This window comes from Pteropus vampyrus, unplaced genomic scaffold (genome assembly GCF_000151845.1).
Source record: "Pteropus vampyrus isolate Shadow unplaced genomic scaffold, Pvam_2.0 Scaffold117, whole genome shotgun sequence".
In the NCBI taxonomy this organism is placed as follows: domain Eukaryota; kingdom Metazoa; phylum Chordata; class Mammalia; order Chiroptera; family Pteropodidae; genus Pteropus; species Pteropus vampyrus.
In genome coordinates, this window is record NW_011888898.1 from 1,830,136 (window position 1) to 1,844,319 (window position 14,184).

Here is a 14,184-nt window from a genome sequence, read left to right on the forward strand (position 1 = left end):
ACAGCTTTTATTTGGATTGTAAGCACCTGTGTTTTTCATCCTGAAATTCTCAGCACTTAGCTCAAGGCTTGGCACACGGTGGACAAAATAATGACTTGTTGGATGAATAAATGAGTAAATGAATGACCAAGCGAACAAAATGACTGACCCCCCCAGTCACACACAACTACCATGTATTTTGGGAGTCAACTTGATATTATGAGAAACCTTAGATAAATATTCCTGCGATAGCCTGCAATCATTTGTACGATAATGATAAATGTTTCCTGAACACCAACTGTATGCCAGAAACTTTAAGCCAATCATTTCTAATGTTCTCTGCAATGCCACAAATAGAGATGAGTCTCTCCATATACTGGGTTAGAAAACAAGGCATAGATTGAGACAGCATAGATGGAAATTGCAAAGGTAAGACCCATACCCCACGGCAGGCTCAGTCTTCGGGGTGCTTGTCCATGCTGAGGGGTTCAAGAAATCGACTCTCAGATCACCTGGAGGGTGAAAAATGAATGAAAACTGTCTTGTTATTCCCTGTGGCTTAATTTTCATTCTGTTTCCTAAGGGTTTTATTCCTTCTCTTTGAGTATCTCTTTGCAACTCCCGCCAGACTAGGACCAAGCCATTTATTTATTTGGGTCCAAGCTGAGAAAAGAAGTTAAAATCTCTCCACACGTTAAAACAAAACAAAACAGAACAGAACATTTTATATTCCCTTTCATGGTCAAAAGACGATTCTTTCTTCTCCTTCACAAAATCCATTTAGGTGTTTATAGACCAGTTATCTTAACAATGACTGTCTTTTGTTTTTCTCTCTGTGCCAATTAACATCCTTTAATTGCCTCACTCTATCTGTCCCACGTTTTGTGTGTTGGGTAGAGTTCTCTGACAAGTTTATTTTCGATTATAATTTATATTGCAAAGATAGATAGATATTTATGACAGTGAACTTTCCCGTGTGCTGGGCTTTTAGCTCTTAAAAGGTTTGTTATAATAAAGAACGCTTGTGGCAAATTTACAGAAGTGCCTTCTCTGTGATATTTTTTAGACGAAGTTCAGAATAGGCACTTTTTTAAGACGAGGAGGGAGGATTTGTGTGGATATCTTTGTGGTAGATAACCCCCCAACATGGTTAAAAATTTAAAAAGCAAGAGAAAACTTTTAGGAAACGTTGTGGGTGCCAATTTAGAAATGTTGAAGTAAAGAGTGAATCAGAACTGCTCAAAAAGGGAATGAAATGGAAGCACGTTTAGCAGAAAAATTGTTCAATCAACTGAACCTTCAATTTGTTTTTGAAAATCTATACATTTCTCCTGTCCAGTTACGAAATATGTGAGCATCCTGATAAGCATATTTATGAGCTTTTCGTTTTAGCTTGATTACTCACTTTACCGAGGTTCATGCCTTGCACAAGAACCAACAAAAGGAATGAAGACAGTATTTGAGAAAAGCTCTTTAAGAGTTGTGATTTGGGAAATACCAACGTTCATTTCAGAAAGACTCAGGACATGAGGCCTTAAGGAAAGAAATCCAAAATTTGCACGGAGCTGTATTGAACAGGATGTTCACTGAAATATTAGGTATACTGAAGACAAACAACTCAAATGTGTAACAGAGATTGCTTAAGTTTATTGAAAGTTCATACACAGGGTGAAAAATTATAAGACACATTTACAATATGTTCGTTTTAATTTGGTAGAAAGGGCTCATGAAATTCTGTTCAGTGAAATAAACAACTCCAAAATGTTTTTTCAAATCGATAGCAGTTAATTAAAAGTTATGCTATTCATGGAAGAAAGAAGAAAATTCACTAAAATGTCCTTCTCTAATCTGCAGAGGAAGCAAATAAATTACTCAAATCAACCCAAGGCCATGGCCTCTAAGAGGTTGGTTCATGTTGAGTGAATGTAAGGTTGTGCAATCTTCGAATACCAGAATGCAGGCCTTAGGTTTAGTCAGGGGTCGGGGGGGGAATTAACAAGGCTCCCATGGAGAAGAGGAGGATTTGATTGTGATTTAGTACTTTAAGTTTTATTAGAAAGTACTATACTATTAAAAAAAAAACAATTAGGAAGATGCTTATATGGCCTTGAAATCATGTTACCTTTAGACCTGGTTTCTGAACTCCAGCACTGTTGTCATTTGGGTCCGATAATTTTTTGTTGCTGAGGGCTGTCCTGGGCATTGTAGGATGTTAGCGTGATTCCTCTACCTACTAGATACCATTAGCACTCTTGAGTTGTGACAACCAAAACAATGGCTCCAGAAATTGCCAAATGTCCCCTGGTGGGGGAGAGGGCAAAATCACCTCCCACCGAGAACCACCACTGTGGACTTAGAGAATCAGCATCCTCTACAATGTGTAAGTGCCCAGACTGACCTAAAGACCTGCATGCATGGACTAGAATAAGCTAGTCAAGCGACTGAGGGACAAAAAAACTAGTCCCATCAACTTTTCCATTCCTAATTCATCTAGTCTTCCACCGAAGAACCTGCGTGAGAAATTTGCATTTTCTGACAATTCATTCCTGCTTTCATGAAGTTGCTAGAGTATTTATACTTTTTTTTTCTTCTTTCTTTCTTTCTTTTTTTTTTTTGTAGTACACAATTGTGGGCTTCACTATATTAGTGGCAACTGGGAAGATGAATTGGAGCTAAAAATTGTTCAATACCAATTTGGGGTTGATAAAATGGCGACAAGCAGAGATATCAAAGTCATGGGGGTATATCATCAGTTAAGTGGTGATTATTGCAGTTAGCCGGATTTTACAGCCATAAATCATCCCCACAGAAGGGCTCTGGACCAGGACTCTCAGAAAAGTGGACATTTGGCCCCATGATAAAGCACTCCCAATGAATTACAAGCATGATTTCTGAAGCAATTTTAGCTCAACTTCTAAATCTCTAGAATTTGAAGAGTTTCTTCCAGACATAAAGCTTTTCATTTGAGGCCCGCAGACATCAAATCGATGAAAGTCCATGGCCTCCAAGAGGTTGGTTCATGTTGAGAAAAAGGCTACTCTTTATAGTTCCCGAATCCAAACCTTACATTTCCCAAATTAAAGCAGCCATGGTTATCGTGTTAGGCCACTCGGCCGTTTCCTGGCATGAATAATTAGAGACCCAAAGTGGCAGTCCTTTTGCAGGGGCAGATCATGACTTTCGGACACCGGCCTGCCCTATTTAGTCCTCTCAAGCTTGAGATACTGGCAATCCCACATAGGAAATGCCACTTACATAAGTATGGCTTTTTCGCTTATAGGGATGGACAAATATCTGATCACCTTCTTAAAAATGGCTTCATTTAGGTATGCTTTACATCTCATAAAATTCACCCATCGCCAGTGTACAGTTTGGTGGTTTTAAATAAATTTACACAGTTGGGCAATCATCAGTTTGTAAATGTCTCTTTTTCCAATTGTGGGAAAGTACACGTAACATAGAATTTTACATTCTTACTCAATTTTAAGTGTGCTGTTCGGTGTAATTAAGTTCGTTCACGTTGTTGTGCAAGCTGCAGAACACATTTCATCTTGCATAACTGAAACTGCATTCCCATTAAACCATGATCCCCCAGATTTCTCTCACCCAGGCCCTGGCAGCCACTATGACTATTCTAGGTTCCTCATGTAAGTGGAATCGTATAGTATTTATCTTTTTGTGACTGGCTTATTTCAATTAGCATGACATTTTCAGGTTCACCCATGTTGTAGCATGTGTCGGAATTACTTTCATTTTTAAGGCTGAATAATATTCCATTGTATATAGAGACCATATTTTGTTTATCCAGCTGGTGATGGTTTGCATCCACCTTTGGCTATTGTGAATAATGCTGCTATGAACATGGGTGTATGAATGTCTCTTCATGTCCCTTTGTTCAGTTCTTTCGGATATACATATTCAGAAGTGGAAATGATGGACCATATGGTAATTCTATGTTTCATTTTTTTGAGGATCGGCCATATTGTTTTGCAGAACGGCTGTACCATTGTACATTCCCACCAACAATAATTGCCTTTTAATACTTTATTTTCTATCCAAGCCCCCCAAATCATTCACCATTGGTTGACCGAGTCATTATTATTGATTGTGACTTCTATGTCCCGTTAGCGTGACAAAGTGCTAAGGACACAGTGGTGAAGACATCTGCCCTCATGGAGCCCACAAGCAATCAACGAATATACAATTGAAGCTGTAATACATTTCGAGCTGTGCTATAAAAGGAAAGAACTGGCTTCTAGAAGGTGGACACGAATAGGTGAGACCTCATGTGGATGAGGAAATGCTCATTTTAGAAGTCTGTTCCCTGCAGAATAGAGCAGAGGTGGGACTTCGTGGAAAGAGAAAGTCTGAGTCTCGCTGAGACCTACATTCTTTAACTCAGGGGTCCCCAACCCCAGGGCAGAGGTCCGGTCGTGGCCTGTTAGGGACCTGGCTGCACAGTAGGAGGTGAGGTGAGTGCTGACTAGCGAAGCTTCGTGAGCGAAGCTTCATCTATATTTGCAGTGAAGCATCATCTGTATCTGGGCCAGTGAGCGAAGCTCCATCTGTATCTGCAGCCGCTCCCCAGCGCTAGCATCACCGCCTCAGCTCCACTTTAGATCCTCAGGCATTAGATTCTCATGGGAGCACCGGTCCCTGGTGCCAAAAAGGTTGGGGACTGCTGCTTTAACTAGACACCTATGGAACCCACACACGTAGCATGCATGGGGTAGCACTCACAAGGTGCTGCCGCCGAGATCTGAGCCTGTTTTCCCATCTGCGAAACGGGAATAAGAAAAGATTTTAATGAGGATGAAATAGGATTATGTATCCCAAATAGCCTTATTAACAGTAAAGCCTTGGTATTCAGAGACTGCTTGCTGAAAGATATGACAAGAAGTGAATTTCCTGACAGCTTCTGCCTGGGGCGAAGAGTAAGAATGATTGATTATATAAACCCAGTCGCCTAACAAAAGGCATTAAAAAGTTTAATACAGTCCTTTACTCGGATTTTTTTCCCCCCGAACTCCAGTCCACCTAGGTCTTTGGTTGTTTAAGGAATATTAAATAATCCAACAACAAAAAGATGACCTTTGATTAGGGATTCGTTTTCTACCCCTCCACTTACCCATTTGCCCCTCTGCTTGGGTCTGGGGTCCATCATCACCTCCCACTTACTAGCTCCTGGTTGCAGCTCATTCTTTGGAGGTAGACTCAAAATATGTACTGTATCTTTTTTTTTCTTGATATGATAGATGAAAGAGTTTCAATGGAGGAAAATTCCTCTTTGACTTTATGTGTAGAATGTATTTCTACAGACCCTGGATTTTCTAGGACAGGCTTCATTCACAAGTTTCCTTTGACCACACTTTTTTCTCGTTTAGCTGTCTTGTCTGCATTCAGCTCCTGTTGGATGACAGGTATTGGGGTGTGACAGGAAAACTTTTGCAGTCAGGCTTAGAGATTGACCACCAGCTCAGCCACTTCCTCATTAAGTCATTTCATGTCTTTGCGCCTCAGTTTCCTAATTTTCAAAAGGGACAAAACAATGCCAATTTCCCTGGGAAGATCAAACAAGAAAAGTGTCCGTGGCACACACCGAGGGCTCCATCAATTATTATTATTATCACTTGGAGACTCCAGTGGCACAATTGTATCACCTTGTGCTAAGCAGAAATGGCAAACATGTTTTAACTATCACCAACTACAATGTATAAATATAAATGACTCTTTTAAATGAAGTTTTCTTTAAACCACTAATATTTCTTGAGCTATAAACCTACTGTACATTCATGTAGATTGGTAAATCACATCTCCTGCCACACTATCTTACACAGAAAAGGTGTTGTGAATATAAGCAGATTAGTCAGTAAGGCAGGTGTTAATTGGCCTCTTTACTCAGTATGAGAATTCTAAAGGCTTCCATGTATTATCAAGCCAAATTCTTGCCTTTCCAACTTTGGCTGTTGACTGTAATTCTATCTTTTTTGCTTTCGGGGACTTACATAAAACAATGCAAAACATTTCCGAACAGAAACTCAAAAAAATTATAGACGTTAACCTTCCTTTCTTCAGTAAGTTTTTTTGTTGATGGCCATGAATATCAAAAAGATGATCAAGCTGATTTATTTTCTGCCTTGGGTTGTCCAAATACTCAGGTGAACGTACTTAGAAGCCCAGCATTCTATTTTGCTAGCATTCCTGATGAGCTTACAAGAAACTCTTACAAGCTGAGAACCCGATGAATAACTAATCAAGAAAATGCAATGCACAAATGTGGGGGAAGGGTTTCTAGTCGCAGTCCCTTACAATGAAGTACACGCCAAATAAAGAGGAATGCCTGGAGGCGTCATGGAAACACCCATCAAAGACAAGGCTGAAGATCTCACATTTATTCAACATTTATTGAGCACTTACATTGTGGAGGCAGTGGAATTAAATACAAAGAGATTTGCCATAGAGCTGTATGTGCATATACTATAATACACACAATTTTGGAAAATTCCAAATATTCCCATATTGGGATGAGGCAATCACTTTGAACTATATACTTTTTTCCCCCCTATAATAAAGTCTATTGCAAAAAAAAAAAATTTTTTTTCCCCAATAATGATTAGTAATAGCCAGTGCTCGCTGTGCTTTCATGGGCGATGTACCAGCATTCTTAGTATTAAAGTATGATATTATCAGACTTTTATGGCTGGTGGGGGAAAAATGCAACTGCTTGCTGTTTTGATATTATCTGACAACTTGCTTTTAATCTGCCCTATGTTTAGTATCCTGTCATTTTAAAGTTAAAAAAAAATCAAGGTCACATTGTAACAACAAACTAATTCTTGTGACTATGAATTCTGCGGGCTACTTAGCATTTCAAGTAGATAAATCATGATGAGGGAATAATCCAAAATTTTGGAAATTCGAAGGCCACTTTAACAGTTGAAGTGGGGCGGAAAGGTCGAATATACCACCATTTTCACAATTCGGGCATCACGAAATTCAGTTTAAACATTTAAAAAAGAAGATGGGAACGGACACGGGTCACATCTCAGTTTTTTGTTTTTTTTGTTTTTGGTAGATATAAATGTTGAGCCAAACGATGCCGAGAAGGCCTTCCGAGTTTGCGCGCATATCAACCTTACAAAAGCAATGTAGGAGCACACTAGCAAATACACTCATTCCAAAACTTTTATGTAAGTCCCTAATTTTTAATAAGCACACAATTATTTATCTTTTTCTCTCCAAGGACTCAGCTGGAGCGAAGGATGGGGTCCCCCCCGGATTTCGTCCACGATCCAGCCAATCTGAGCCCGGATGCTAATTAGTTGCGCTCCCCCAACGAACACGCCTTTGTCGCATGTAGGGCCGGACTACAAAGCCCAGAATGCCTCGCCCCTCCCTGATCAATGAGGGCTTATTTAAATGATCTCTGAGGTCTTGGACCCAGGCCAATCAGCTGTCAGGGCTCATGATAAATCGCAATGCATTATTGATAATAATAATTACTGGGACATGCGCGTTCCGGCCGAAGGGGGGTAAAATTTCCCAACTCCAGGAATTTGTGGCGGAGTGGGCAAATAACCGCGGCTCTCCCGGCGCCCCGATGCTCGCACCATGTCGAGGCGCAAGCAGGCGAAACCCCAACACATCAACTCCGAGGAGGACCAGGGCGAGCAGCAGCCGCCGCAGCCGGCCGCGGAGTTTGCAGATGCGGCGCCGGCGGCGGGGGAGCCGGGTGAGTGGGGCCGGGGGCGCACGCCCGGGGCGCGCAGTTTCCCGCATGTTCGCGGGCTCGGGGGAGCTAGCGGCTTCCAGCGCAGATTATGGAACCGAGATCTGGGGCTCAGTTCCAGAGAAGAGGGGCAGCCTCACCCCTCTCCTTCGCCCTTGTTAATTTTATTTTTATCGCTTCCCCTCACTTCTGTAAGTTCCCCCCCCAAGATCTCTCCCTTCTTATTGTAACGCTGACCCCCACCCTCTCCTCTGTCCCTTTTTCCTTAAAGGTTCCCTTCTCCTTGTCCTCTGCCCTTTTCTTAATTGGTTCCACTCCCCTCACTAGTAACCTCCCCCCCACTTGTAACTTACGTTCCCCTCCTCCCTCCCTGGCGCCGCTTTTAAAAGAAAGACCCCGGGGTCCCCACCCTTTCAACCTCACCCCTTGGGGGCTTTTCTCGGAGGCTCGAGTAGCGGCACACCCTGGGAAGACCCCCTGGGGGAGGGCGATCTGTTGCACGCGCCCCTCCCGGGCCAAGGGGGGAGGGGGCGCGACCTCTTCCCACCCCCAGGAGCCGGGGTGCGGGCCACCCGCGCTGCGGAGGGGACTGGCGGGCCCAAAGAGGTGGGGGAGAAGGGCCTCATATTTCTCTCTTTTTGAATTTGGTTTTTGGTTTTCGCTTTTTCTCCCCCCCGGGCTACGCCGCCTGCCGATCTTCGCCCTAACCTTTCGGGGCCTGACCTCCAGCCATCTTTGATTTCCGACTTCCTAAAATAACCGCGGCGAGCCGGAGGGGTGCGGGGCCCCCAGGGGCCGGGGTCGCGGGCGCAGGGCAGTCCCGCTGGGGCTGCACCGGCCCGGCGTTTTGCGTGGCTTTTCCGCGGCGCCCTGCTTTCCACAAGCGCGCCCGGGGGCCAGAGGGGACAAGTGGGACCAGAGCTGGGCGATCGCGGCCAGGGCCAGCTCCCGCGGCTGACCCGGCCCACGCTTCCGCGCCCAGCGGCCCCCGGGTGGGGAGGAGTTCAGGACCCGCGTCCGGCCGGGAGCGGCAAGGCCAACTCCCCTCCTGGTCGCTTAACCGAGGAGGTATTAGGAGCGAGTGGATTTCCCACTATCTCCTGTCCGTCCTGGCCCGCCAAATTGTCGCCTGATAAGTTTTTAGCGTGGGGGGAGGGGGCGCTTTGAACCTCCTGGGCCTTGTTGGTCACTTCCCTCCTCTCCCCGCCTGCTTTCTAATTCCTCAGCCATTGACGGGGGAGCGAGTGGCCGCCCCGGACACTCGGAGGCAGAACTCGGATGGGAAGACGGTCGCTCCTTTTTGAATACTGTCCCCTTTTTAGGGGAGGGCATCCATATGCTTCCCAAGTTTACAATACGTTAATATAAATCCCTACTGCCCCCCCAAGTAACATTTTCGAGGGCAACTTAAAAGAGATCGGCTTGACCGAGGGGGCGGGCTGTGCGCATTCGGCGTGGCGGACGGTCGGGGAAGCGCACTCTCGAGGTCCCCGGAGGGTGGACTCTTTGTGCCTGTGGGGGTGGGGGGTGGAGGGAGCGTGGAGAGGCTTCGTCGCCTGGCCCACCTGGAACAAAAGGGTTAACCCTCCGCCGGCTCGCTTCCTCCCGAGAGGAGGGGCGAGCTCCTGGCTCTGACCCCTCCCCTGGTCCTGCTCTGACCTCCCCTTCCCCCTTCATTTTGGGTGGGCGCGCGCAAGTGGGACTTTTGGTGGTATTTGGCACCTTTAAGGGAACTTGTGACGGGGGCGTGGAGGGGGGGCGCTTCTTAAATTAACGCTGGCTGGAGTTTGAGATCAGTTAACCCGAGCCGGTTAGGGTCTCAGGCCTGGTTGCTCTCCTTCCAGTATTTGGGGGTGGGGGGTTCGCTATTGATCGCTTGGGTTGGAGTGGACGGCCGCGTTGTGCGCGGGCGCCCCCTGGAGGCCCAGCCTGGAGCCGCGCGCTTTGCCGAGAGGCGGGTCCGCGCGCAGGTACCGGCTCACACCTGATGGAACGGAACGGGTTGTGGTGGGTAATGGACAGCCGTGGCTCGGGCCAAACGCGGGCGCCGCTGGGACTCGAGCCAGTCGCTTTCGCGACCTCTGGCTGTGCCCAGTATAAATCTGCCAAGTCTTTGGAATTCTTGGAAAGAATTCCTTGATCCTAGAGTGTGTCTACTGAGTCCCCAGCACCAAGGGACAGAAGGTAGTTTTCTCAAGCAGTTACCTTTTAATGGCTGCATTTTGCATGTGAGCAGTCTGTATCTGTACAGTACAGATAGGGACAGGTAGATGTGTAGATACGTATACTTTTTTAAAAAGTTAAGATTGGGCCAGTCTTGTTTTGAAAAGCCAATTGGAGATCCACTTGTAAAGAATGCAGTTTTTGAGGGAGGAAAATGAAGTTTGGCAATCACCAGATCAAAAAATCTGCAGGTGGTCCGGGGACTCGAGCGCCGGACGGGAAAATTAGCATTTTCTCAAAAGAGTTTCAAATGCCCTTTGTGCTAAACTGGATTACAACTTTCAACGATTAAGATTCCCAAGTTTCAAATAACTGCCGACCCCCAGTTTCTAAACTGAAATGACCTACATTGGCTGTAAGGACTCTGAGAATAGGGCACTTGGGAGCCCCCATTTTAAATGAAGGAGAGGGAAATTTGTTTACAGCGGCTTTAACGTTGCAGGCTGACTTTCAGTGTTTCGATCTGCATCCGAGAGAGGGAGAGGGGCTAAAACGCCCACGGCCCCTTTTGTTCCGTTAAAAAGAAGTTGCACAAACCAACGATAGTTGCTCATTCGAGCCTCTGCCAGCTTCCTCACCGGTAGGGAGTTGGGAACCCATCCTGGGAGGCAGGAGATAGTTTTGGTACTTCCTCTTTTTTAATGAGGTTAGGTTTTTATTTGTAAGGTTTCGGAATGAAGTGCATTCCAGTCTGGTTGTATGGCTGAGAGCAGTGTCACCTTGAGACCTGTGTGAGTTTCTTTGAGCCTTTGGCTTCCTCTCTTTACAGTGGAGATAAAGTGTCCTGTGAGATAGTTTCAATTCTAGAAGACTCACTGTGTGCTGGGATTGTGATTGGGATATTGTTCAAAATAACTTTCTGTTTTATTTACCGTGGCAAGATAGCGCTGAGCTGCCAGTTGAGAATATTCCGCCGTTTCCTGTGCAGCCTACCGTATGCCAGACACCAGGCTGGGGACCTTAAATATGTTATCTTTTAATTCTCATTTCAGAGTAAGCTGCAGCTCTGGGTCGAAATGGCTTGCTGGTGTTTGCCATGTCCTGATGGATGGGTAGCCTTTCTCTGAATCGGACGGGCTGTGTTGGTTGTGGTCTTGGAGAAATTGGTTACGGGGTGGCATTTTCTGTCAGTTCCCTCCGATTCAGTGTGTATTTGGCTGGTTGAGCTTGATGATCTCTCTTAATTTTTGAGATGTGCCTTTGGAAGCTTTTCTGTTAAGAGATCCCTGGGAACCACGTTAGAAATAAGGCAGAGTTACTGTTTGTGGGGGAGTTCAAGAAGTTCCCTTTTTCCGTCACCCTTAACTTATGGTACTTTATTTTTAAAAAGCATCTACAGTTTAAAAGCCTCTAACTCCAGATAAGAACTACATCTCTAGTCACCGCTATCCATCCTCCCCCGCTTCCTTAATTTAGAGTGTGTCAGGCTTTGTTCTAGGGCTTCCTGGAGGAGGCAGCAAAAGCTCCTGACTGCCTGGAGTTTACAAAGTTTGAGCTCCAGCTGAGGCAAAAGGGAACATATCTCTAACATAAAGCAGCGGAACTCACACACCGTAGCAACTGTCTAGCCTTCTTTGATTCTTTCGGGTTTTTTTCCTCCTGAATTTTGATCCTAGACTGATTGGAACACATTTTATTTTTCTTTTTAGCTCTTCATTTCACGGAAACTTAATTTACAGCTCTAATTTGCCATCTATGAATTGAGTTAAAGTCTCGTTACTTAAGTGTTCCTCGGATCGCGGAATCCAGATGTAAAATTAAACTGGTAAAAGGGCGCTTTCTTTCAACTGGTTCACTACCCAAGGAGTTCTCAATTTCCTTCTGTTTTTTGGTAATTATCCTGGAGAGGGGGTGGTGGGAGGGTAGGAGATATTGTGTACTTTAGATAATCTACTCATTGTACTTCTTTTAATATAGGAATGGGGGGGGGAGAGATAAGCTTGAGTCCTAATGCTTTTCTCAAGATAAACTTTTTTAAAAGCATTTCTCATCTCCAGAATTTGATTGGCCTCCAAGTAGATGAAGCTTTTCTTCCTATACAATGGAAAGAGTATTTTCTATCCATTTGGCAGTGATTGAATCTAAGACCCCTGCTGGGTTTACTGCATTCTTCCAACTTATTGGATAACTAGATGCTGGGAGATAACATTCCTAAAATTCGGAGTGGGGGTGGGGTGGAAGCATGGAAGGACTAGTTGCTGCGTAATCCCTCTGAACTTTGCTTTTTCTTTTGAGGAAGGGCTCGCTTACGCATACCCAGCGATTGTTCATAACAGAGTCCTCTCACTCTTTGGCAAATACGGTTTCAGTATTTGCCAACGGTGGTCTGGATGTCGAAGTACTTTTTTACTGCACAAGCAAACAGAGCTCCTGCTGTTTTAAGACTCAAGTGGGATGTGGCTGGTATGGCTTGGAGGCTACAGAAGAGGCCAGCCTGTGTATACAGTGAAGGCAAGCTGGTATTCAGGTTGTAAATCACTCTTGGGAACTGTTAGATCCTTCTAGAGCAGGGGCCTTAACCTTTTTTGTGCCATAGACCCCTTCTCAAGAGAATGTATTTAAATGCATAAAATGAAGGAATAGAAACACCGAAGAAATAAATTACATTGAGATACAGTTATCAAAGACGAATACGTTTGTGGTAACGTGACATGTGCTTTGTGAACGCAGTAAGATCCAGGTGACCTGGAATTTCCAGTAATGCAACAAACTGCATTTAACACCGTGTGAAAATACCTGCTTTCCGCTGGTGACAAATGCACAGGTTCTGTGAATGACCACAGGTGGCATGTTCCCTACATTCAAAATAAAAAAGTAATGTTAGATTTTAGTTCAGGTTAGTAAAAGTGAAGATTTTTTTTTCCTCCTATCTATCTTCATGAACCCCCCCAGTTTAAGAATGCCTGCTTTAGAGTTAGCATTTTCAATGAAGGAATATCGTCCCCAAGGGAGTGGAAATTGGTTTTGGGGGAAGACAAAAGCATTTATTGATACTACAGTGGTTTGTGTCCTTCCAAAGGATTGCAGAGTGTGAGTAGATATACGATATATTCGTGGCATTAAAATTTCATGGTAGTCGGGGAGGGGGGGCGGTGATTAGGAAAAAGTGCTTTTTTAAAAGCCTCCGTTGGAGGGATGAAACGAAACATTTGCGAAATTCTGCTCTAGAAGAAACAATGATAATTAGGCCTTTCATTTTACCGCCCTTCTTAAAAATAGTATTTCAGAAAAACAATCCCTGCTCTTTGTGTTCTGGTTTACCAGTATGTCTGTCACCTTGAGCCACTTCATGATTTCTGAGGCTCAGTTTCCACATTTGCAAATTGGGAAGAAAGACTTGTTTGATTATGTCAGTAGGAAGATAAATGAATTAAGGTATAAGAGTCTGAAGTGTGTTTTGTCGTTTAAAGGAGGGTAATGGTTTTGCTTTGGGTCCTTAAAAAGTGGAATGGGCATTTTTGCATGGGCTTTCCTGGAGATTTCCAGAAGTAGAATGGCTGAGACAAAAGGTATAAACGTGCTAATTAAAAAGAAACCATAGTACAAAAAGTGGGTGTATAGTTACAGTGTTTCGTCAGCCCCAACCCCCAGGCTCAGGCTCCAAGAGCTAGAGACCAGCCAGTTTCTCTTATTTTAGAGGTTTTCCATGTACATATTTACCTCTTTGTCTGCAGTACAAATGGAAGCACATTATGTATGCATCCTGTTCTCACCTCTTTTTTTTTTTTTCCTCTTGAAATAGATCTTGGGCGGTTGTCCTGCAGAGCAGCTCATATAAGGTAGATCTTTATTTTTGTAGGCTACAAAGTAATCATCTTTCTTTCGTACCCTAATGTACTTCACCAGAACCTTACTGTGATACACCAAAGTGCATCCGTATTTGTTTTTTGGTTTTTTTTTTTTTTTTGCTGTTTGTTAATATGAGAAATGTATCTTTGTATTACAGAAAGTAAATTTCTAACAAGGGCCTTGCTGGATCAAAGGAGGACTGCACTAAAATTATGAAGATTGTCCTAGGAAGAAGCCGTATCTATTTCGATATACCTACTAATAGTGTGTATTTCCCTCCTAAGACCAACTTTTTAAAAAGTTACTTTTTTTTGACGTTCTTGACACATTATTTCCAGAATTGCTTTTCCAGGAAGATGTTTGCCTCCTCCCCCCCACACCCACCACCACCACAACCAAGGGCTATATTTCAAGTTTTGGGAAGGTGTACTCATAGATGCTATCAGTAAGGGTTCTGGGAATTG

General features: G+C 44.2%; 1 protein-coding gene across 5 annotated transcripts in view; it reads left to right on the forward strand.

Annotated features, from left to right (window-relative positions):
• The first annotated feature begins 6,877 nt into the window (after window positions 1-6,877).
• The window catches only part of SALL4 (spalt like transcription factor 4), a 14,509-nt gene continuing 7,202 nt past the window's right edge, over window positions 6,878-14,184 (forward strand). Inside the window, exons 1-3 of one of the 5 annotated variants that reach the window (XM_023534058.1) lie at window positions 7,652-7,711; window positions 13,674-13,710; window positions 13,878-13,984. In XM_023534058.1, the coding sequence (XP_023389826.1) occupies window positions 13,933-13,984 (52 nt within the window). In that variant the 5' untranslated portion in view covers window positions 7,652-7,711; window positions 13,674-13,710; window positions 13,878-13,932. Of the gene's footprint in view, window positions 7,712-8,647; window positions 11,763-13,673; window positions 13,711-13,877; window positions 13,985-14,184 lie in introns of those variants that run through there. The other 4 variants (XM_023534056.1, XM_023534057.1, XM_023534054.1 and 1 more) reach the window with 4 other exon arrangements.